Source organism: Dendrobates tinctorius, unplaced genomic scaffold (assembly GCF_039654945.1).
Source record: "Dendrobates tinctorius isolate UK_male_01 unplaced genomic scaffold, ASM3965494v1 ptg000128l, whole genome shotgun sequence".
Lineage (NCBI taxonomy): Eukaryota > Metazoa > Chordata > Amphibia > Anura > Dendrobatidae > Dendrobates > Dendrobates tinctorius.
Window position 1 is genome coordinate 19,976,527 of NW_027361796.1, and position 26,648 is coordinate 20,003,174.

The 26,648-nt window shown below is 43.5% G+C and overlaps 1 protein-coding gene across 5 annotated transcripts in view; it reads right to left on the reverse strand.

The window, feature by feature from the left end:
* The window catches only part of DENND4C (DENN domain containing 4C), a 259,443-nt gene that overhangs the window by 137,675 nt on the left and 95,120 nt on the right, over positions 1 to 26,648 (reverse strand). For all 5 annotated transcript variants that reach the window (XM_073542724.1, XM_073542725.1, XM_073542727.1 and 2 more), the window contains exon 3: positions 3,572 to 3,824. In XM_073542724.1, the coding sequence (XP_073398825.1) occupies positions 3,572 to 3,824 (253 nt within the window). The remainder of the gene's footprint in view (positions 1 to 3,571; positions 3,825 to 26,648) is intronic.

A 26,648-nucleotide genomic window follows, 5' to 3' on the forward strand; every position in this document is an offset into this window, starting at 1 on the left:
ACCTGTCATTGGCTACAGCGGAACAAAGTGAAGGTTCTGGAGTGGCCATCTCAGTCTCATGACCTTAATATCATTGAGCCACTGTGAAGAGATCTCAAGCGTGCAGTTCATGCTAAACAGCCAAGGAATTTACAGGAACTGAAGGCTTTTTTCCAAGAAGAGTGGGCAGCTTTATCATCTGAGAAAATAAAGAACTTCATCCACAACTACCACAAAAGACTTCAAGCTGTCATTGATGTTAGAGAGGGGCAATACACAGTATTAAGAAATGGGGTATGTGAACTTTTGATCAGGGTCAGTTGGCTTTCTTCTGGCGACTCGACCATGCAGCCTATTTTTCTTCAAGTGCCTCCTTATTGTGCATCTTGAAACAGCCACACCGCTAGTTTTCAGAGAGTCCAGTATTTCAGCTGATGATATTTGTGGTTTTTTCTTTTCATCCTGAACAATTTTCCTGGTATTTGTCACAGGTAAGGATGTTACCTTTAGTAGCTATTCAAACTAATGTGTCAACTTCTGTGCATGTTATCAGGCCAAAATCCCCAGGGTATGTAAACTTTTTATCAGGGTCATTTGGATATTTTGGGTTGTCATTATGACTTAAAAAGAGAAAACACAGTAATTTGACAATAAATGGCTTCACCCAACCACTAACCATGAGTGGAGAAAAGTTTTGGTGTTATCATTCATATTCTCTGAAAAAGGCCAAGAAAGCAAAGATTTTTCAGGGGTATGTAAACTTTTGAGCACAACTGTATACCAGGATGGGACATATATATCAGGATGAGCACCATATATACCATGATGGAGCCTAGGATGAGGGACATATATACCAGAAAGGGAAACATGTATCCCAAAATCAGGCCCGAGATGGGCAACATATTTACCAGGATGGGAGATATACAGTGGGGAAAATAAGTATTTGATACACTGTCGATTTTGCAAGATTCCCACCTACAAAGAATTGAGAGGTCCGTAAATTTTTATCGTTTGTACACTTCAACTGTGAGACAGAATCTAAAAATAAAAACCAGAAAACCACAATGTATGATTCTTGAAATAATTAAATTGCATTTTACTGCATGAATTCTGTAAGTATTTGATCACCTACCAAAGAGCAACAAGTGTGGCTCTCACAGACCTGTTAGTTTTTCTTTAAGAAGCCCTCCTACTCTGTGCACACTACCTGTATTAACTGCACCTGTTTGAATTCGTTACCTCTTGAAGACACCTGTCCACACACAATCACACTCCAACCACTCCACCATGGCCAAGACCAAAGAGCTGTCTAAGGCACTGGAGACAAAATCGTAGAACTGCACAAGATTGGGATGGGCTACAAGGCAATAAGCAAGCAACTTGGGGAGAAAGCAACAATTACTGCAAGGGTCCCTTCCCTGGTCCATGCAGTAAATTATCATGGGTGAGCTTTTCTGATATTCTATGTGATTTCACTTGGGTATGTTGTAGTGAGCGCTAGGATACTTGCATATGTTACTAATGAGACCAGATGACTCATTTGATTTTTTTTCTTGGATTCCAACTTCACACCAATGTAGTGTTTTCAATTAGTAGTGGGTAAGTAGTACTGAATAATAGTCACTTTGTGATTTGTTTAATTGAATTGTATTCCTGATACAATATTATAGTCCTGTATACATAGTAAAACCCTAATATATATTTCACAAATATTAATATCACTACTTAGTCTGCATACCATTTCGACTGCATGGTGGTCTCTTACTTCATTTTGTATATTTTAGTAATTTCTATTATAAAATCAATAAAAAATTGCATTTTATTCAGAGAACAGTACTCCAATTGTATCTTTGTAGTCTTTATATTCTATATGGAGATTACTGTTATTAATTAACCGACACATAACCCTCATATGGGAGAATTAAAGGCGGATCGCATGTTGCAATAACAATGTTCCTAAACTACTTTTCATTATTGTATCCTGTGAATTTAATTAAACTGTTGGCACAATTATTAGAAAATGGAAGAAACACAAGATGACTGTCAATCTTCCTTGGTCTGGGGCTCCATGGAGGATCTCGACTCGTGGGGTAAGGATGATTGTGAGAAAGGTCATTAATCAGCCCAGAACTACACAGGAGGACATTGTCAATTGCCTGAAGAAAGATGGGACCACAGTCTCAATCATTACCATTAGTAACACACTATGTTTGTCATGGATCAAAATCCTGCATGGCACGCAAGGTCCCTTTGCTCACGCCAGCACATGTCCAGGCCTACTTGACATTCGCCAGTGACCATCTGGATGATCCAGAGGAAGCTTGAGAGAAGGTCATGTGGTCAAATGAGACAAAAATAGAACTTTTTGGAATCAACACTCGTGTTTGGAGGAAGAAGGAGGAGTACAATCCCAAGAACACCATCCCAACTGTGAGGCATGGTAGGGTAATCATCATACTTTGAGGGTGCTTTTCTGAAAAGGGGACAGTACGACTGCACCGTATTGAAGGGAGAATGGGTGGGGTAATGCATAACAAGATTTTGGCCAACAACCTCTTTTCCTCTGTAAGAGCATTGAAGATGGGTCGAGGCTGGGTTTCCAGCATGACAATAACCCGAAACACACAGCCAGAGCAACTAAGGAGTGGCTCCATAAGAAGCATTTCAAGGTTCTAGAGTGGCCTAGCCAGGCTCAAGACATGAACCCCACCCATACAAAATCTTTGGAGGGAGCTGAAGCTCAATGTTGCCAAGCGACAGCCCCGAAACCTGAAAGATCTGGAAAAGATCTTTATCAAGGAGTGGGCCAAAATCCCTGCTTCAGTGTGTGCAGACTTGGTTAAGAACTACAGGAAATGTCTGACCTCTGTAATTGCAAATAATGGTTTCTGTACAAAATATAATTTCTGTTTTTCTATTGTATCAAATACTTATTTCATGCAATAAAATGCCATTTAATTACAGTATTTAAAAATCATACGATGTAATTTTCTGGTTTTTATTTTTAGATTCTGTCTCACACTTTACCTACGATAAAAATTACAGCTATTTCCATTCTTTGTAGGTGGGAAAACTTGCAAAATCGGCAGTGTATGAAATACTTATTTTCCCCACTGTTTACCAGGATGGGGGACATGTTTACCAGGAAGAGGCCCAGGGTAAGGTACATATATTCCTTGGAGGGGCTCAGGATGGGGTACATTACTACATAACGGGGAAGGGGGGAAACACGCATGTCCTTATAGGATATAGAAAACTTCAAGGGCCCATACATCTGACCAGTAAGTGGAGGGCACAGGTTCCAAATTTTGTGCTGGGGTACATTGGACACCACCACTAGATAAATTATTATATTAGGAATAACCCTTTAAGCTTGTAATCATTTTTGTTGGACAGAGATCTCAATTTTTAAAACTATATTAACTATAAATCTAATAAACTAAACATCTCATTACAACATTGGCTTTATCAACAAGTTTAGTTTTGCGACATTCTAAATATAGTATAGATAAGATTTGGACATTTGCATTTCAAGTTATAAAGTTGCGCTGATGACGGGTACATGGCACAGTCATTGTATTGGTCTTCTTACCATTCCAGTGTTAAGGTTCTTGTCAATCTTACAGAAGGTGTGAGGTGGAGTTTCCCCCTTGTTGGTGATGATCACACATATGTCTGTAACTGCTAGAGAGTTTTGAGTGCGGTCTAAGGAGGCCCGGCGATAGGTGATGAATATTCGCGACGAGTTGGTTGAGCTATTATTGACATTAGCACAGCGTCCATATGGAGTTGCTTGAATGGTTTCGCAGCCAGACATAAGGCGTTCTTTTCCTTCATATAGCACTCTGAAAAATAAGAAAAAGTAAAGATATGTAATGCAGAACAAGTATTTCTGAAATATAATAATAATAATAATAATAAATTTTATTTTTATAGCGCCGACATATTCCGCAGCACTTTACATTTCAGAGGGGATTTGTACAGACAATAGACATTACAGCATAACAATAATCACATACAGTAGATTATAACAAATACCAAGAGGAGTGAGGGCCCTGCTCGCAAGCTTACAGTCTATGAGGAAAGAGGGAGACACGAAAGGTGGGTGGTAACAGTTACCCTGATTGTATGGACCAGTCATAATGTTAAGTGTGTAACAGTACAGACACAGAGGGCTAATGGAGGCATAAAGCATGTGGGAACATGATGCGGGGAACCTGGTTATGGTAAAACTTTTGGCTCTGCCACACAGGGATAGATTAGGTTAATGTGTTGGGGTGGTAGGCCAGTCTGAATAAATGCGTTTTCAGGACACGCTTAAAATTGTGGGTATTGGGGACTAATCGTATTGACCTGGGAAGTGCATTCCAAAGAATTGGCGCGGCACGTGTAAAGTCTTGGAGACGGGAGTGGGAGGTTCTGACTATTGAGGATGCTAATCTCAGGTCATCAGCAGAACGGAGGGCGCGGGTAGGGTGGTATACTGAAACAAGGGAGGAGATGTAGGGTGGTGCTGAGCCATGGAGGGCTTTGTGAGTGAGGGTAATAAGTTTATACTGAATTCTGGAGTGGATGGGTAGCCAGTGTAATGACTGGCACAAGGTAGAGGCATCGGTGTAACGATTGGTGAGGAATATGATCCTGGCTGCAGCATTCAAGACAGATTGGAGGGGGGAGAGTTTGGTAAGAGGGAGACCGATTAGAAGAGAGTTACAATAGTCGAGACGAGAATGAATAAGAGAAACAGTAAGAGTTTTTGCAGAGTCAAAGGTAAGAAAAGGTCGAATTCTAGAAATGTTTTTGAGGTGCAGATGACAAGAGCGAGCCAGTGATCGAATGTGGGGGGTAAAGGAAAGCTCGGAATCAAGTATGACCCCAAGACAGCGGGCCTGTTGCTGGGGAGTAATAGTGGAACCACACACAGAAATGGCAATGTCGGGTATAGGTACATTAGTAGAGGGAGGAAACACCAGGAGTTCAGTCTTTGACAGGTTCAGTTTCAGATATAGTGAGGACATAATATTAGACACAGCGTTTAGACAATCGCCGGTGTTTTCTAGAAAGGCTGGCGTGATGTCAGGAGAAGAAGCGTATAATTGGGTGTCATCAGCATAGAGATGGTACTGGAAATCAAATCTACTGATTGTTTGACCAATAGGGGCAGTGTACAAGGAGAAGAGGAGGGGACCTAGGACCGATCCTTGGGGGACCCCAACAGTAAGGGGAAGATGAGAGGAGGAGGAACTGGCAAAAGATACAGTAAAGGAGCGGTCGGAGAGATAGGAGGAGAACCAGGAGAGAACGGTATCCTTGAGGCCAATGGAACGGAGCATAGTGAGGAGGAGCTGATGATCCACAGTGTCGAATGCTGCAGAGAGATCCAAGAGAATTAGCATGGAGTAGTGACCATTTGATTTAGCTGTTAGCAGATCATTAGAGACTTTAGTGAGGGCAGTTTCAGTGGAGTGTAAAGAGCGGAAACCGGATTGGAGAGGGTCGAGAAGAGAGTTTTCTGAGAGATAGCGGATAAGACGGGAGTGGACCAGGCGTTCCAGGAGTTTAGAGATGAAGGGAAGATTAGAGACAGGTCTATAGTTAGCGGCACAGTTTTGGTCGAGGGATGGTTTTTTAAGTAGTGGATGTATGATGGCATGCTTAAATGAGAAGGGAAAAATACCAGAAGAGAGAGAGAGGTTAAATATTTTAGTTAGGTGAGGGGTGACAGCAGGGGAAAGGGACTGAAGGAGCTGTGACGGAAATGGGTCACTGGTGCAAGTAGTTGGGCGAGAAGATGCAAGGAGCCTGCTTACTTCTTCTTCTGTGACTGGTTCAAAATATAAATAACCAAGGTCACAAGTCAACACCTTAGAGAGGGCAGTGATCTAGCAAGTGTTTGTTTTGCATACAGTTTAGAACATTGTTCATACATACTATTCAAGGAAGCATTGTTCCCAAGACATTGAATCTCAATAAAAAAAAAATAAAAAAAAAGACAACATTCACTTCAAGCCCCAATGTACCTGCATCTGAATAAAAAAATATGGTAGATCTTTTGCAGATCTCTTGTTTAGAAATCTGAGGAAAGTCTGCAACAACCGTGGGGCCTGATAGATGCTTCTATTGCAAATTAATGAAGGTGGTTTCAGGTGAGAAGTGGAGTCAAATGACAAAAACTTAACAGATACTCAAGGTCTCTGATACTATCATTTTTCATAGAATAACCAAGTCACGTCCATACACAATCAAATTAAATTTCCTTTATTAGAAACTGGTTATGCACAGATTGACAACATAAAACAACATGCAACATCAAAGGATGTGGACGTGAAAGGGTTTTTCAGACCACAAAATAAAACTAATCTGGCTATCCATGTATTGAGTCCCACATAATGTGACCTTTATTTACTTCTTTTAAGCTCCCCTTCAGTCATCCTTGTGATCTCCCCTCTGTGCCTGTAGACTACGCTTCCCAAGAAGCAGTGCTCTTTGGCCTCTCTACCAGAACTGCATCTGCCACTCAGATCCCTCACTGAGGAAAAGGGAAAAAGGCGAGTAGCATCCCCCTTTTGCAAGTATGACCGCTTATAAACACTTTTTGTAGTCAGCCAAAAGTCTTTCAATTCTTGTTTGAGGCAACTTCATCCATCCTTCCTTGGAAAATTTGTCCAGTTCTGTGAAATTCCTGGGTCATCTTACTGCTATTCTGAGGTCTAGCCATAGATTTTCAATGATGTACAGATCAGGGGACTGTGAGGGCTATTGTAAAACCTTCAGCTTGTGCCTTTTGAGGTAGTCTACTGTGGATTTTGACGTGCGTTTGGGATCATTATCAATTTGTAGAAGCCATCCTCTTTTCAACTTCAGCTTTTATACAGATGGTGTTATGTTTGCATCAAGAATTTGTTGAAATTTCAAAGAATCCATTCTTCCATATACTGTTGTGAGTTCATTCTCTGGTTCACCAGTTGTGAGTTCTCCTTCCAGACTCCCTCTGGTGGTAACAGGAGGTAGTGAGGCTGATTTGATTGATGGAGATCTGCCACCTGAGAATGAGGATGACAATTGGACCTCAGGAGTCTCAGATTGGATTTAAGACAGCCGACGCCCTATTCAGTTGCTGGTGATTCCTTCTGGCTTGTCAGCTCTTGGTTTTCAGCTCTGCTCCAGTAATTTAAAGCTAAGTTTTTCTGCTAATGTTCACACTTGATTTTGTTGGTCTATTCAGTTTTTTGTGTGGTCAGCCAGCCCCGCCTGGGGGCTGTGCTGAATTTCCACTCTTATTTATCAGTATTTTGCCAATTTGCTTTTTGTCCCTTACTAGTTTGGTCTCTTTTTTGCTCTGTCTCAGAATATTTCAGAGTGCTGATATAGTGGGAGAAGTCTAGTGACTTCAGGGTTAATTTTGCTATCAGAAGTGTTGGACATTACTTTTGTAGGTTTTTTGCAGGTTGCAGACAGTGCCTTTCCTTTCTAGTTAGTTTGGGCCCCATCGTTTGCTCAGCCTATTTTCCTGCCTGTGTTTGTGCCTTCATCTTGTTTCACCGTTAATACGTGTGCGGGCTATCTATTCCTTTGGGGTCTGCTCTGGGGCAGTTAGTTTTCCCTTTTTCATGCTTCAGGCTTATTTAGTCCTCCGGCTGTGACGAAGCGTCTAGGAACATCGTAGGTACGCTCCACAGCTGTTGCTAGTTGTGTGGTAGGATCAGGGATCTGCAATCTGCATAGTTACCAACCTCTCTGGTTTTCTGTGACTTAGCTTGTTTTGCTTTTTTCTCCTCGGTGACCCATTCATAATAATCTACCCATGAAATGGTCCCTGTGCCATTGGCTGCAACACAACCACAAAGCATGATTGATCCACCCCCATGCTTAATGGTTAGTGAAATGTTCTTTTCCTGAAATTCTGTGCCTTTTTTTCTCCACTCATAACTTTGATCATTATGGCTAAAGAGTTCTAATTTAATCTGAAGTCCTCAGGACTTGTTCTCAAAATGTATCAGGCTTGTTTAGATGTTCTTTCGCATACTTCTGATGCTGAATTTTATGGTGAGGAAGAAGAGGTTTTCTTCTGAGGACTCTTCCATGAAGGCCATATTTGTGTAGATGTCTCGGAACAGTAGGACAATGTACCACAAGTTTAGAGTCTGCTAATTCGTACTGAAGGTCTTTTTCAGTCAAGCGGGGGTTCTGATCTGCCTCTGTAGCAATCCTACAAGCAGCTCTCACTGAAATTTTGCTTAGTCTTCCAGACCTTATATTGCCCTCCACTGTTCCTGATAAATGCCATTTCTTAATTAAATTCTGAACTGAGGAAAGGGCAACTTGGAAACCCTCTTCTATCTTCTTATAGCGTTCTCCTGCTTTGTGGGTCTCCACCATTTTCAGAGTGTTAGGCAGCTGTTCTTTGGCACAAATTTAGAGGAGGCTGGGTTTTTATAAAGCTGAGAAATTTGCATCATTTGGCCTTTCCTAAAGATGACCGTGAACAAGCCATAATCCTAACAGGCTAATTAATGTCTGAAACCTTGGTCAAAGTTATCTGAGCACAGAAGTCTCCAAGAATGCCCAAACTTTTGCATCAGCCCATTTTCCCTTTTGTAATTTTTAAAATGTAAAATATATATGTATATACATATAATTTTTTTTGCTTAAAGTACAAAGGACATGTGTAATCTTTGACTTTAGGCCTTTTAGAGATCATTTCATCTTTAAATTGCTTAACTGTTCACAATAACATTAATTTTGATCAAAATTTTTATGAAATCGTGCTTAGGCCGCTTTCACACATCAGTTTTTTGCCATCAGTCACAATCCGTCGTTTTGTCAAAAAAACGGATCCAGCAACTGATGGAGCTGGATCCATTCTTTTTTCATAGACTTGTATTAGCGACGGATGGCCGCACGTTTCATCCGTCGTCCGACGGAAAATCTTTGTCCGTCGGCTGGAGATGACTGACAAAGCAAAAAGCGACGAATGCAGCGCCATCCGTTGTTGGCTATAATGGAAGCCCATGGGCGCAGGATTCGTTGCTGTCCGTCAAATGACGGAATCCAGTGACGGATTCAGTCTTTTAAAACTGAGCATGCCCAGGATAATTTATCTTCCTTTATTTTAACTCCCACGGCTGCTTTTTCCATTCTGGCACATAAAAAAAAATCTCGAGAGAGAGAGAGAGACAGAATTCTATTCCTTTAATTCCTGCAGCAGGCTGCTGCGACGGAACCGTAAAAAAACCGGATCTGATGCATCAGTTTTTGGCAATCTGCACAGGATCAGTTTTTTGCACACTTTGACGGATTGTGACTGATGGCAAAAAACTGATGTGTGAAAGAGGCCTTAAAGTGTCTCCCTCCTAAAACTCCTCCATTTGACTTAGTATGCCCTGTCCTGAGATTCTCCTGCAGAAAATAATGTTGCAGACAGTATTGTTACAGGTGCTGACACTGGCATCATGCAGGCTTATTGTAGGGAAAGCAAGAAGATTCTAATACAATCTAGCACTCTGGAACGCCCATCGCCAGCCACTCTGGCCAAAGTCATCTGTTGATAACCTTACTAGTGTTGTGTGTGGAGCCTGCAGCACCCCTTTGGTGTCTTCTGCTCTCCCTCCTTGTGAAATTTTCCCAGGATTACTGCCAACATCTCCATGACATCACCTTTCAGAGTACACTACTGTGAGAGCGGGTGGCTGATTCATGCATACAGGGTTGTGCTAGACTGAAAATCTCTACTCTGGAGGTGACATGTGATAACACAGAATCCAAGCAGAATTTTAACAGCAAGTAAACAATTAAGTCTCTTCATTTCTCAAAGACTATTACAACATGGTAAACTATATGTTCACAGAAAAACTTAGATCTGTGCACACATTGCGGTTTTGTCACTTTTTTCCCCTTGCAGAAAAACCTGAAGGATTTCTTTTTTTTTTTTTTTTTTTTTAAACCAGTTATTTTTATTTAGGTTTCAAAAGATTTTAAACAATAAACAGTGGATATCAATTTACATGTAACAATTCACATATCTTGTAGTAATACAATCAAAGCCAACCCCCCCTCCACCAATACTCCTTATGCCGGGTATACTTGAGAGTCTTAGCAATCATATCACCGCCATCCAGGCGGACCATATTTTTTCGAAAGTGCTTTCACCATGCCTTCGCCTGTAAATGCTTTCCTCTAAATGCATTACCGTACGTGTCTGAGCAATAAATTCCCTCCTAGTGGGGGGTTCCGAATCCTTCCATTTTCGTGCTATTAGTTTGCGTGCCACATACAGCACCCTCGCTATTGCCACTTGGAAATGTTCTGAGACAGGTATCCCAACCACCTCCCCCAAAACACACAGCAATGGATTCCTGTCGAGCGTACATGCATAAGCTCTCTCAATTTTGTTGATAACGACCAGCCAGTATGCCCCCAGCCGCGGACACGACCATAGCATGTGTAACAGTCCGGCCTGGTCTGTGCCACATCTAGGGCAGCTAGAGTCTCCCCTCAAGCCCGCCTTGAATAGGACCAGCGGTGTTTTGTATGTTCTATGTATTACATATAATTGGGAGAGCCGTGCCTGCCCGCTTAGAGAGATCTTCGGGACATATTCAAGAATAGTCTCCCATTGTTCTGTTGTGAGGGTACCCACCTCCCTTTCCCATTTACGCTTTGCAGTGAGGTGATTGTCCCCCAGATAGGAGTGTAGTAGATCATGATATATGCTCGATATAACTCCCCTCGTCCCTCCCTTCATACACACAAAGTCTAGTACAATGTCGCCCTGAACCGTCATGGCTCCCAATCTACACTGTGCCCTCCAAGCATGTAGAAGCATATAGTATTGAAACCCCCATTCCGAAGGCAAATCAAATTCCTCTCTCAATGTCTCAAAGGTCTTCAGGTCCGTTCCACTCTGCAGCTGGCACACATATCTTACTCCTTTCGCCTTCCAATTGCCCATTTGATGCAGCTTATTAAGTTCCGGCAGATGCTCATTGTCCCACACCGGTGAGTACCTAGTCAGCTCATCCACCCCTCTGATCCTTTTAATGGTGTCCCATACCTTCTGAATCATGCCTATGGTAGGATATGGTGCTCCCAGTTTCTTAAAGGTACCATCCTCTAGACCCTGGATAAGTGGGCGTCTCCCCGTCACATGTACCAGCACCCGGTGAGCTGCTCCTCCACAATCGAGCTCTCTCCATCCCCTGACATGCTGGCCCTGTACTGCCAAGAAATAGACCCATGGATTTGGTGCGGCCAGTCCTCCCTCTTCCTTTCCTTTTTGCAGAGTTCCAAATTTAATCCGTGCCTGCTTCTTGCCCCATATCAAGGATCTGAAGATAGAATCAATGCCCCGAAACCGTTTTTTTGGTAGCCATATCGGCGAATTGTGCAAAACGTACATTAGTTGTGGCATAAGGACCATCTTAATCAGGTTAGTTCTACCCGTTACCGTTAAAGCCAATTTGCACCATGCACCTATTTTCCCTTTAAATTTCTCTAGCAGAGGAACCAAATTCAAACCCGTGAATCGGGACAGTGGAAGAGCTACCCATATCCCTAGGTATTTAAACTGTGAAACTAGCTGGAGTTGTTTCCCCCCTCATCTATCTCCTCCGCTTCTATTGCTCTATCCACAGCCATGACATAAGACTTGTGCCAATTTATCTCCAGTCCCGAAATGCTCCCAAATTGTTTAATTACATCCATCGCGCACCCCAGTGTCTCTCCTGCACTTTCCAAAAACAACAGGATGTCGTTGGCATACAATGGTTTTTTCTTCCAGCTTCCCAAATTTAAATCCGACCACTCCCCTCTCAGCTCTGATCTTGGCCGCCAGGGGCTCCACTGCCACCGCGAACAATAGCGGGGACAGCGGACACCCCTGCCTTGTGCCCCTATGCAAGTCAAACATCCCGGACTGTTCTCCATTCACCTTAACTACCGCCTTTGGGGATGAGTACAATAACTTCACCCAGGCCATGAACGCGGGGCCGAATCCCATCAGTTCCATGATTTTCCATAAGTATTGCCATTCCACGCTATCAAATGCTTTCCTAGCGTCCAATGACATCACTATTCTCCTGCCACCATTATCAGCAGGCAGTTGCATATTAAGAAATAATCTTCTTAAGTTAACAGCCGTGGAGCGGTTAGGCATAAAGCCTGACTGGACCTCGTGTATAATAGTATGCGCAACCCCGGTGAGCCAGGTGGCCAGGATCTTAGCGAGTATTTTGACATCCGTTGTCAACAACGAAATGGGCCTGTACGACTCCGCATCCATGGGATCTTTTCCCTCCTTCGGCAGAACTACTATCACAGCTTCCTCCATTGATCTCGGCAGTGCACCCGTCACTAAAGCCTCATCAAGCACAGATTTCAATTTCGGAGCCAGCAGTTCCACTAACTCCCTGTACACCTCCCCAGGTAGACCATCAGCTCCCGGTGATTTGTTATTGGGCATAGACAGTATTGCACATTCCACCTCCTCCACACTCACAGGTTCTTCCAACCTCAACCTATCTTCCTCAGACAATTTAGGTAGTGAAATGCCTTCCAAAAATTTCTCCACATCCCCCTCTGTGTCCCGTGCTCTCGAAGTGTACAGTGCCATGTAATATGCCTTGAAGACCTCCAGTATGTCCTTTGTGTCTGTCAGAGTCGCCCTTGTTTGATCTCTCAGTTTATACACCATGGAAGACTCCCTTTGTGCCGCAGATATCACCGCCAACAAGTGACCTACTCTCTCTCCTTCTTCAAAGAATTGAGCTTGCTGAAATGCCCTTTTCCTCTCAGCTTGCATCATGTGCAGTTTATCAACTGCCTCCTGAGCCAATTTTAGTCTATTGTGAGCTTCACTCGTTGGCGCCAAAATCATGTCTGCCTCCGCTCTTGTCAGGTCATCCTTTATTTGTTGATCTGCCAATTTAGTTTTGGTCTTACACCTCGCAATCTCACTTATAAAAAGTCCCCTCGTAAACGCCTTCATGGCATCCCATACCGTTGTGGCCTCAGTACTCCCTTCGTTCATTTGGAAGAAGTGCTCTAGCTCTTTGGTTATGCCACCCATGTCCACCACTTTAAGCCACGTCGGGTGAAGACGCCAACCTCCCCTCTGACCCTGAGCAGATCTCACCAGAAGCGTGACCACCATAGGACCATGATCCGAGAGAGTCCTCTGTAGGTATTCCACCTCCCCCACCATCCCGTCCATAGCGGTATCCCCCAAAGTCAGGTCCATCTGTGTTGCCGAATGACATGAAAAAGTCCTCTTACCCTCATTTCGTACTCTCCACAGATCTACCAGCCCAAGTTCCCCTACATACTTGCCAAAGGCAGTCATCCTGTCCTGTCCAGCTTCCGTACCTGCCGGTCGTACTTTATCCCAATAATCATTCATAGTGTTGTTAACATCTCCCATAATCAACAATGGAGTCTCCCCCCATCTGCCCGTCAGTTCCAGTACTGCTTGTAGTTTCTTTTTAGAGTAAGGTGGAGGGATATACAGTGCCTACAAGTAGTATTCAACCCCCTGCAGATTTAGCAGGTTTACACATTCGGAATTAACTTGGCATTGTGACATTTGGACTGTAGATCAGCCTGGAAGTGTGAAATGCACTGCAGCAAAAAAGAATGTTATTTCTTTGTTTAATTTTTTTTAAAATTGTGAAAAGTTTATTCAGAGGGTCATTTATTATTCAACCCCTCAAACCACCAGAATTCTGTTTGGTTCCCCTAAAGTATTAAGAAGTATTTCAGGCACAAAGAACAATGAGCTTCACATGTTTGGATTAATTATCTCTTTTTCCAGCCTTTTCTGACTATTTAAGACCCTCCCCAAACTTGTGAACAGCACTCATACATGGTCAACATGGGAAAGACAAAGGAGCATTCCAAGGCCATCAGAGACAAGATCGTGGAGGGTCACAAGGCTGGCAAGGGGTACAAAACCCTTTCCAAGGAGTTGGGCCTACCTGTCTCCACTGTTGGGAGCATCATCCGGAAGTGGAAGACTTATGGAACTACTGTTAGCCTTCCACGGCCTGGACCGCCTTTGAAAGTTTCCTCCCGTGCCGAGGCCAGGCTTGTCCGAAGAGTCAAGGCTAACCCAAGGACAACAAGGAAGGAGCTCCGGGAAGATCTCATGGCAGTGGGGACATTGGTTTCAGTCAATACCATAAGTAACGTACTCCACCGCAATGGTCTTCGTTCCAGACGAGCCCGTAAGGTACCTTTACTTTCAATGCGTCATGTCAAGGCTCGTCTACAGTTTGCTCATGATCACTTGGAGGACTCTGAGACAGACTGGTTCAAGGTTCCCTGGTCTGATGAGACCAAGATCGAGATCTTTGGTGCCAACCACACACGTGACGTTTGGAGACTGGATGGCACTGCATACGACCCCAAGAATACCATCCCTACAGTCAAGCATGGTGGTGGCAGCATCATGCTGTGGGGCTGTTTCTCAGCCAAGGGGCCTGGCCATCTGGTCCGCATCCATGGGAAGATGGATAGCACGGCCTACCTGGAGATTTAGGCCAAGAACCTCCGCTCCTCCATCAAGGATCTTAAGATGGGTCGTCATTTCATCTTCCAACAAGACAACGACCCAAAGCACACAGCCAAGAAAACCAAGGCCTGGTTCAAGAGGCAAAAAATCAAGGTGTTGGAGTGGCCTAGTCAGTCTCCTGACCTTAACCCAATTGAAAACTTGTGGAAGGAGCTCAAGATTAAAGTCCACATGAGACACCAAAAGAACCTAGATAACTTGGAGAAGATCTGCATGGAGGAGTGGGCCAAGATAACTCCAGAGACCTGTGCTGGCCTGATCAGGTCTTATAAAAGACGATTATTAGCTGTAATTGCAAACAAGGGTTATTCCACAAAATATTAAACCTAGGGGTTGAATAATAATTGACCCACACTTTTATGTTTAAAATTTATTAAAATTTAACTGAGCAACATAACTTTTTGGTTTGTAAGATTTATGCATCTGTTAATAAATCCTGCTCTTGTGTGAAGTTTGAAGGCTCTAACTTATTTGCATCTTATCAAACCTGCTAAATCTGCAGGGGGTTGAATACTACTTGTAGGCACTGTATAAAGCCACTAAAATCATTTTGTGTCCAAACAATCTGCAAGCAATCCATACATACTGCCCTTCACTGTCTACATGCACTTCCAGCTCTTCATAATGTGTGTTTTTGTGTATTAGGACTGACACCCCCCTGGAGTACGAGGAATAAGTAGAATGATATGTCTTTAGCATCCAGGCTCTTGACAACCAGTGCATAGTGTCTCTAGTGAGATGTGTCTCCTGCAAGCACGCGATCATAGGTTCACAGGATTTGATATGATTCAGAACAGCCGCCCTCTTAACCTTATCAGATATACCACGTACATTCCAACTTAACATCCGAACAGTACGGTTACTCATTGTGCATTAGAAAGAACAATCCATCATCATCAAGTAACATCATTACATTGTGGTCCCAATCATACCCGGTCAAACAGCATGAAAACCCCCATCTCCCTACAAATCCGCCCCACCCACCTCCGCTTCCCCTCCCCCCACCCTTCCCCTTTTGCAGTTGTCACTCTCTCCCCAACGTGAGAGTGGGAGCTCAAAGAACCTGAGCAACTTCTCAGTATTCCGCACTTCAACATGCGTCGTGTCCTCCTCCATCATTGGCAGCCTCTCCGCCATATTGTCAACAGTATGCATAGTCCCGAACCATTAGTCAAACAATTAACCATAATACGTAGATCCCAGTGGGGAGTTCTCCCCCTCCTCTGCGCTCCTATTTCGCAGAGTAAAGCAGCGCCACAACCCTGTCCAGTGATCAGTCTAGCAGGGTCATGTGGTCATATTGCCATTATCTTCTCTCAATTTGCTCCGGTTGCGCTCCAACCACGAAGCAGCCTCAACCGGTGACGGGAAAAAAATGACCTTTCCAAAAGCTTCCACTCTTAATTTAGCAGGATAAATTGTAGAGTATTTCAAATGCAAAGAGCGGAGCTGTTTCTTCACTTCGCCATACCGCAGTCGCAACTTTTGCACCTCGGCTGAGTAATCCGGGTATATTTCGATTCATTTGCCCTCCAGGTTAAGATCTGTCAACTTTGCAGCCTTTCGTAAGATAGTGTCCCTGTCTCTGCAATTCAGGATTCTGGCTAGCATCGTGCGAGGTCCATCTCCCGGCACTGGGGGTCTCATGGGTACGCGATGGGCACGCTCCACCGCAAACACTCTCGACAAGTTATCAGCACCAAACTTGTCCAGCAGCCAGGTTTCAATAAAGGCTGTGGGGTCAGCACCCTCAGCTCTCTCAGGGATGCCCAAATTGTTCCTACGTGACCGGTTTTCCAGGTCATCATTTTTATTGGCTACTACCGTGATCCTCTGAGTGTGCTGTTGTTGTGTCTTTTGCACTGAGGTTAAGTGATCTTCTGTTACACCAACTCTGTCCTCCACCTCAGTTAATCTGGCTGTAACTTTCTGCATAGATGTTTTTATGCCTCCCATTTCTTCTTTCAAGCAATTCACTTGCTTTGTTAGAGCAGTTAAGGCAGTCTTGCAGTATAAGACAGCTTGGAATACATCCCGCAGGGTGGGCTCTGCTACATCTGCACTTTCAGCTAACTGCACAGTGTCACCATCCCCCTCTTCCTCCTGCTCCAGCTCTGCATTCAGCACAGGCATCTCCTCATCGTCTTCCTCCTCATCTCTGTGCTTCTCACTCCCTCCATTTCCTTCTTCATCTGTCTCTATGCCTCTCACATACCTGTTCAGCCGGGTTGAGACTTCCAGCCTCTGTGCAAAGGCTGTGTTTCTTCTTCCCGCCTCCTCCTCTCTCTCAGCACCATCTTGGACTGAGGCACTGCTGCAGGCTCCGACATCTTTCTGCCTTTTGCGGCCCATGTCTGTCTCTCTGAGTCTGGCAGAAGCTCACCCCTGACTCCTGGGACCTTCAGACATCTGATCCTGGTAAAGGAATTAGCTAGTTCGGGCTCTGTGCAGGATAATTGAGGCTAATGGAGGCAGAGAAGAACAGCAACCCGACTTCTCACATGAAGAGCTAGGCCCCGCCCCACCTGAAGGATTTCTAGTACCAGCAAAGTCAATACAAATCCTGAAGTCTCTTACGCGTTGCTTATATCTACCTTTTAGATTTGCAGCAGATTTAAATCTGGAGAATATCAATTCTTTCAGCGTTTTTGCTGCAGATTTCACCCATACTAGATCAGTACGGGAAAAGCATTAAAAACGCATGTATTTTATGCTGTGCTTTTTTTCTGCCAACACATCAGTATTTGAAGCAGATTTGCAGTAGACTTATGTACACTGCTCAAAAAAATAAAATTAGCGCTTCACAACACAATGTATCTCTAAGTCAATCATGCGTCTGTAAAATCAACCTGTCCAGTTATGAAGCCACACCGATTTTTAATCAATTTCTCCTGCTCTTGTGCAAATGGAACAGATAACAGGTAGAAATGATAGGCAATTTGCAAAACAACCCCTATTAAGGAGTGGTTTTCCAGGGATTATCTCTGATATGCTGAATATTTAATAAATTTGGGACTGAAAAGTCTGTGGATCTAGGCAGATGTCCGTATAAGCTGCGAATTCTCTACACACTACAAGCTGACTTTTGTTAAATGTTCAACAAATTAGGCTGCAACTGACCCCATACAGGAAAACGCACGATCTCAATCAGACTCAAGAAAAAAAACATCTCTTCATAAACGCCTAAAACCTGCAATAATTATGCTGCCACCATACTGCCACAAAAGCAGCTTTTACATCCAACTACTAGGTTTTCCCCCTTCGCTTGTGGATGGTAAGCACTTGTGGGCAGTTGCCTTACATTGTACGATTGTTATGTATTGTGCCCACTGATTTTTGCATTTACAGAGGCCTGGAATTAAGAGTACTATAAAAAAAAAGTTACATATAAAAAAGTTACATATAAAGAAATGTTATAAAATATATATATATATATATATATATATATATATATATATATATTGTGCCCAGTTGAATTTCTTTACAGTGGTGAGATGTTATCACAAAAAGTGAATATATCAGTGAGGTGCTGTGAAGCTCTCCAATTCTTCAACCAATTAAGGTCACTTGTTAATATATTACACATAAATATTAAAACAAAACAGTCTCAGCTTGAATCACAATTCAGAAAATAAGTTAAATCTCCAAGATGGCAGGTCTTTTGGGGTGATCTCAGTATGCAGTGGCTTGTAACTACTAAAAGTAGCGCAAGGAAGGACAACCATTGAACCAACGACCGTGTCATAGGCACAGATAGACCTCATTAAGGCTACTTTCACATTCCCGTTTTTTTAGCATCAGGCATGATGCGGCAAAATTTGTAAAAACCGGATCCGGCGCCGCCTGCCACCGGATACAGATTTTCTCCAATAGACTTAGCCATACATCGCGTCCGGCTTTTGCTGGATACGGCAAAAAGTGTCTGTCCGACGCCTGGAAAAAACTTTTCATGCAACGTTTTTTCCTTGTGCAGGACCGCTTTTTTACACAGCGCATGCCCGCAATATGTTCCCTAGAATGAAATTTAACCCTGTCAGTGCAGAAAAATCTCTCTTGCTCTCTCATCCCCGCTATTACTTTTGACATCCCTCTCGTCCCCGCTATTACTTATCAGGCGGTGTTCCTTTAAAATTTGTGCTGCAGCGTATCCGGGCAAAACAAGGATCTGGTGCCAGCTTTTTCACCCGGATCCAGTAGTGTGACTTTTCACCACACGCCGGTGGATTACAAAACCGGGGAGCAAAGACTATACTTTAGCACAAATGGCTATAAAAAAAAAATACACAACATGCCAATACTAAGAAGGTGTCAGAACACACAGGTTGATTTGTAAGGCACTGCATAGCCGTACACTGGTCAGAGTGACTACACTAACGCGCATACAATTCACATCAGCATCAGAACTAGACCACGGAACAATTGGTGAAGGGTGGCTTGGTCTGATGAATCACTTACCTGTGGAAGAGATGGCACCTGGATGCACTGACAGAGGAACCTCGTACCTAAATATTGTACACAAAGTGCACTCCTCCACGGCTATGGTATTTCCTCCTGGCAGTGACGCCTTAAACTGTACAGAACTTAAAGGGAAGCAATCAATGTCCTACTGTTTAAATCAGGCTGTAGTTTTACATGTATTTTTAAGAAAGTTTTGGCAATTACTTTACTTTTTAATATCATGATCGTTATTAAAGAAAAGAAAAAAAACAACTTCGGAATCTTGCAATTTTCTCACTGGCCACTTGGAGTTTTTCTAGACTCTTGCTGCCGCTCTTCTCAGGAACCATTTTCAGAAAGGCTTCATATTATCAAAGGCACCTCTATACGAGGGGCGATCCAAAAGTAATGATAAACGGTTATTTCTATTGCACACAGAAATTAAAATAAAATGTTTTCTTCTCTCTTAGGTACCCACTAGTCCAGGAAAAAAAAAAAATCACTTAAATAGGCCACGATTCCCGGGAGCTACATTCATTTGAATATGAACTGCCAAGGAGTGAACATCAAAATGGGAAAAAACGAGGTCAGAGCTGTCATCAAATACCTCTGCTTGAAAAAAATGTCTACCAAAGACATACACAGCGACTTGGTGGAAACATTGGGGGACTCTTCTCCTCCACATTCCACAGTTGCACGCTGGGCCAAGGAATTTAAGCTGGGAAGAACATCGACGGAAAATGAACATCGCGAAGGACGCCTATCCACGTCCCTCAATGAAGAAAACGTGAAAAAAGTTGAAGAAGTTGTGTTGGCAGATCGAAGAGTGACTATCAGGCATGTAGCTGAGGTCACAGGGATCTCATATGGCAGTATTCAAAGAATCCTTGCAAAAGATTTGCATATGAGAAAGGTCTCCGCGCATTGGGTGCCAAAAATGTTAACCGACGAGCAAAAGAAGAAACGAGTTGACATTTCAATAGCAAATCTCGAAAAGTTCCAAGCAGACAAGGAGAATTTTTTGTCACGTTTTTTGACCATGGATGAGACCTGGATCCACCACTTTGATCCCGAAACTAAACAATCGATGACATGGAAACGAGCCGACGAACCAACGCCGAAGAAATTCAAAGTGTCAAGCTCAGCAGGGAAGGCTATGGCGTCCGTTTTTTGGAACGCTGAAGGAATTATTATGGTGGACCATTTGGAGAAGGGAGCCACTATTACGGGCTCCTACTACGCAGAACAAATAAGAAGATTGCGGGAGGCTATCAAGGAGAAAAGGCGCGTCAAACTGCAGGCTGGAGTGCTGTTTCACCAAGATAACGCACCGGCTCACAAAGCTGCAGCTGCCATGGCTACCATTCAAGAAGCGGGCTTTGAACTGGTGGAACACCCCCCCTATTCGCCAGATCTAGCCCCCAGTGACTTTTTCTCTTTCCTCGGCTCAAGGAACACCTCCGGGGCAAGAAATTTGACGACAATAGCGACGTGATAACCACTGTTGGGGAGTTTTTTGAGGGTCAAGATCAAGAATTTTTTTCAAAGGGAATTCTAAGTTTAGAAAAGAGATGGACTAAATGTATAGACTTGTTAGGAGACTATGTAGAAAAATAAATTTATTTTTTGACTATATTCATTGTGTTTATTATTGATTATCATTACTTTTGGATCGCCCCTCATACATAGCATCCACCAACCAGAGTAGGAGACATCACCCCTGACCTTGCCCCCTCCCCTCACAATCACCTTTTTACAGATCCTTCAATCTCAAAGATCGATAGTATGTTCATTGCAGCTAATGTCCATGTGCTCTATCCTAAAACAGGATAGTGTTTAAAATGCCAAGATTGGCCACTGTGAGAATTCAAAGATTTCTATTTCTTATTTTTAATACAGATTGAGATATGATAAAAAAATTACAAACATTAAAAAAATTAAATAAACAAAACATACAACAAAAAAAAGCAAAAAAAACAACTTAAACACTAGATGATGACTCCTCACGGGATAGGGTGTGTGTGTGTGTGTGTGTGTGTGTGTGTGTGTGTGTGTGTGTGTGTGTGTGTGTATATATATATATATATATATATATATATATACATACATACACACAGCAGAATGTATTAGAATATATTTCATTTATTTTGTTCGCTCGTCTCTCCCCACTAGACTGGGAGTACATGGTTAACAGCTAATCTCTAGGACAATGGTCTCCAGGGTTGTACAGTTCAAAAATAACCCACAAATGAGGACAACAGCTTGGCAGCAAACCAGTCCTTGTCTATGTCGAATACATGGTTTCCAGGAAACAGGGGTTAAAGGGTCTACACACAGCAGGTGAACACCTAATTACCACTGCTGCCATATGACCGGGAACAGGAGAAGGTGATTAGAAAGAGGACTTGCATGCATGCCTTTTAATGGGAACATGGAACTGGGATTAGAGCTTTGCGAGTGGTGGTAGAAACCATAAATATGGGCAATGCATTTACTAAATGTTCCACCAAGTATCCAATGTATATCAAACTTTAGACGACTGTCGCACTTACACCCATTTGCCATCACACAAAACATATATAACATAATTGTAATATAGGATCTTAACCCCTTCATGACCCAGCCTATTTTGACCTTAATGACCTGGCCATTTTTTGCAATTCTGACCAGAGTCCCTTTATGAGGTAATAACTCGGGAACGCATCAACGCATCCTAGCGATTCTGAGAATATTGGGCTTCAGGTTAGTGGTAACTTAAGGTCGATAATTTTTGCGTTTATTTGTGACAAAAATGGAAATTTGCAAAAAATTTTAAACATTTTGCAATTTTCAAATTTTGAATTTTTATTCTGTTAAACCAGACAGTTATGTGACACAAAATAGTTAATAAATAACATTTCCCGCATGTCTACTTTACATCAGCACAATTTTGGAAACAAAATTTTTTTTGTTAGAAAGTTATAAGGGTTAAAAGTTGACCAGCAATTTCTCATTTTTACAACAAAATTTACAAAACCATTTCTTAAAGACTACCTCACATTTGAAGTCACTTTGAGGGGTCTATATGGCAGAAAATACCCAAAAGTGACACCATTATAAAAACTGCACCCCTCAAGCTACTCAAAACTACATTCAAGATTATTATTAACCCTTCAGGTGCTTCACAGGAACTAAAGCAATATGGAAGGAAAAAATGGACATTTTAACTTTTCCAACAAAAATTTTCTTTTAGCATCAATTTTTTCATTTTCACATGGGTAACAGGATAAAATGGATCCTAAAATTTGTTGTGCAATTTCTTCTGAGTACACCGATACCTCACATGTGGTCATAAACCACTGTTTGGGTGCACGGCAGGGCTCAGAAGGGAAGGAGCGCCATTTGACTTTTTGAATGGAAAATTAGCTCCAATTGTTAGCGGACACAATGTCGAGTTTGGAGAGCCCCTGTGTGCCTAAAGGCCCCGTCTCACTAAGCGACTTACCAGCGATCCCGACACCGATATCAAGGTGTCAGGATCGCTAGTAAGTCGCTATGTGATCGCTGGTGAGCTGTCACACAGACAGCTTCACCAGCGATCAGCACAGCGATGCCGAGCGCCCGGCATCGCTGGCCATCCTGTAAAAAATAGAATCAAAATAAAAAATATTGTTATTCTCACCATCCGATGTCCCGCGCAGTCTTCCGGCCTCTCTCCACGCTCCGGTCCCAGTGATCCTTTGCACGAATGACCGCGAGATGTCACGGTCTCGCGGGATAACAAAGTCTCGCGGTCATTCGTGCAAAGGATCACTGGGACCGGAGCGTGGAGAGAGGCGGGATGGCTGAACGGGACGTCGGAAGGTGAGAATAACTATATTTTTTATTTTTTTTATTATTTTTTACACCTGATCGCTGGTCTCCCGCTGTCACACACAGCGATGCGTGCTGGCCAGCGGGAGACCAGCGACAAAAGAAATGTCCAGAGATTTCTTGCAGCGATCAGCGATACCGGCAGGGGGGCCGCTCGCTGATCGCTGTCACACACAGCAATCTCGCTGGTGAGATCGCTGTTACGTCACAAAAGTTGTGACTCAGCAGCGATCTCGCTACCGAGAATGCTTAGTGAGACGGGGCCTTAAACATTGGAGCTCCCCCACAAGTGACCTCATTTTGGAAACTAGACCCAAGAAGGAACTTATCTAGATGTGTGGTGAGCACTTTTAACCCCCAAGTGCTTTACACAAGTTTATAACGCAGAGTAGTGAAAATAAAAAAACATTGTATTTTTTATTTTCACAAGGGTAACCGGATAAATTGGACCCCAAAAGTTGCTGTGCAATTTGTCCTGAGTACACCGATACCCCATATGTGGGGGGAACCACTGTTTGGGCGTATGGGAGAGCTCAGAAGGGAAGGAGCACCATTTTGGAATGCAGACTTTGATGGAATGTTCTGCAGGCGTCATGTTGCGTTTGTAGAACCCCTGATGTGCCTAAACAGTAGAAACCCCCCACAAGTGACCCCATTTTGGAAACTAGACCCCCTATGGAACTTATCTAGATGCATAGTGAGCACTTTGAACCCCCAGGTGCTTCACAGAAGTTTATAACGCAGAGCCGTGAAAAGAAAAATATTTATTTTCCTCAAATTTTTAGCCTGCTATTTTTTTATTTTCACAAGGGTAACAGGATAAATTGGACCCAAAAAGTTGTTGTCCAGATTGTCCTGAGTACGCTGGTACCCCATATGTGGGGGGAACCACTGTATGGGCACACGTCGAGGCTCGGAAGGGAGTAGTGACGTTTTGAAATGTCGACTTGATGGAATGGTCTGCGGGCGTCATGTTACGTTTGCAGAGCCTCTGATGTGCCTAAACAGTAGAAACTCCCCACAAGTGACCCCATTTTGGAAACTAGACCCCCCAAGGAACTTATCTAGATGTGTGATGAGCACTTTGAACCCCCAGGTGCTTCACCGAAGTTTATAAAGCAGAGCCGTGAAAATAAAAAAATCATTTTTTTTTTCCAGAAAAATCATTTTTTTTAGCCCCCAATTTTTTATTTTCCCCAAGGGTAACAGGAGAAATTAGACCCCCAAAGTTGTTGTGCAATTTTTCCTGAGTAAGCTGATACCCCACATGTGGGGGTAAACCACTGTTTGGGCACACGTCGGGGATCAGAATGGAGGGAGCACTGTTTGACTTATTGAACGCAAAATTGACTGGAATAAATGGTGGCGCCATGTCACGTTTGGAGACCCCGTGATGTGCCTAAACAGTGGAAACCCCTCAATTCTAACTCCAACCCTAACCCCAACACATCCCTAACCCTAATCCCAACCATAACCCCAAAACACCCCTAACCCTAATCCCAGCTCTAACCCTAACCATAAGCCTAACTCTAATCCCAACTCCAACCCACCCCTAATCATAACCTTAATCACAACCATAACCCCAAAACACCCCTAACCCTAATCACAACTCTAACCCTAACCATAAGCCTAACTCTAATCCCAACTCCAACCCACCCCTAACCCTAATCTTAACCCCAATTCCAACCCTAATCCCAACCCTAACCCTAATTACAACCCTAATGGAAAAATACAAATATTTTCTTTATTTTATTATTTGTGCCTACCTATGGGGGTGATAAGGGGAGCAGTGATTTACTTTTATTTTGAGCACTGTGAGAGCTTATCACAGGGATCAAAATAAATGAATGAATCTGCAGCTTTGCAGATTCCAGCGGACGCACTGCGCATGCGCCCGCCATTTTCCAAGATGGCGGCGCCCACGATCCGGGACGGCCAGAGGGACATTGGAGGCACCGTGGAGGATGAGGGGGGTGGTCGGAAGGCGGGGGGAGCAGATGATGACGGCGGTGGCCGATCGGCGCCGTCAGTCGTGGGGGGTGTCTTATCGGTGTCTCTCCAGCCATGGCAGATGCTATTGCAGCATCGGCCATGGCTGGATTGTAATATTTCACCAAATCTCATTGGTGAAATATTACAATCGCTCTGATTGGCGGTTTCACTTTTATCAGCCAATCAGCGATCATAGCCACGTGGGGGCTAAGCCACCCCGCCTGGGGTGAACTACCATGGGTCCTGTGTGTGCAAGTCGGGTGACCTTTCAGTGACTCCGGTCACAAGACCCGCAGGGGGGCCATCAATTCATGACGCCACATAGAAGTCATGGATTGGATTGGCACCGACTTTCATGACGCCTACGTGGCGTCAAAGGTCGGAAAGGGGTTAAAGTGAACCTGTCAGCAGGATTTTGCTAAATTAAAGTACAGGCATGATCAGGTTGGCACTGTTACACTGATTAAATTGATACCTGGGGTGAAGAAATCAGTCTTGTGGTTCTTGTGTAATCAGTGTTAGAAGTTTTCAGTTAATGACATGCCCATGCTCCGGGCGGGACTGAAGGCAGAGTCTTATCTTCCTGCTCTAGGTCAGAGAAACCAAGGAGAGACCTGTACACAGGCCACACCGAAGCACATATGTTCCTCATCATAGAGACAGACTGTTTGTGCTTCAGGGATGCCTGTGGCCAGGTCTCTCCTTGGTTGCTCTGGCTTAAGCCGGTTTCACATTAGCGTTTCTGAGCGCAGCGTAGGCCTGCATACTCCTTTCCTAAGATCTGCATGTGTCTTGCGTACCAATATTTAACATTGTGTACACAGGGACATGCGTTGGTATCAGTTTGTATGCGGATGCGTCCCCATGCATCGCTTCGTGGTGCCCGCCGAACGCAACATGTTACATTTTTGGAGCTGTCAAATATGCGCAGGCATGCGGATGAGTGCGTCAAAACAACGCATTACTGTCTATGGGAACGCATGGGTACGAAAGGACATGCACATGGATGCATTCGATGCGCATGCGTGCTTCAGACTGAGCATGTCCAGTAACTGATTTAGTTCAACGACGAAGTGTTGCCAGTAGCGACGACGACGTCTTCTCAGTCTCTCTTCTTCTTTATTCTTCACAAGCCACAGTGAAGGAAAAGGCCATTTTCAATGACAAACACAGATTACGATTGAAGCTCTCCATGTCAAGATCCATCTTGCAGCTGGATACAGCAGCAATAGATGATGATTTCATCAGTGCAGTGTGTCTATATAGAGAAAACCCATGAGACACGCCCATTGGGCATGGCTTGTGTCAAGGAAATTCTCCTGGAAAAGCAATGTCCGCATACCAACATTCTCCTGGAAATATCGAACGCATGCGCATAAACAACGCAAATGCATGCAAAAACTCTTAAAAATGCATGCACACGCATTTTGTTGGCGTCATGCATAAGATGATGCAGATAAAAACGCTGCGTAAGCACGCGCTTTGGCATGCAGATGATACGCTGCGCTCAGAAACGCTAATGTGAAACTAGCCTTAGAGCAGGAAGATAAGACTCTGCCTACAGTACCGCCCCACAGCACGAGCATGTCATTAACTGAAAACTTCTAACACTGATTACACAAGAACTACAAGATGGATTTCTTCACCCCAGATATTTTAATCAGTATAACTGCGCCAACCTGACAATGCCTGTAGTTTACTAAGCAGAAGTCTGCTTACAGGTTTGCTTTAATTCAGAATCAATATAAAATTTATGTTGAGAGGCTTTCTCCTCTTGCTACTGGACCAAGTTTTCTTTTTTTTATCCTTTCCTTTTTTTATG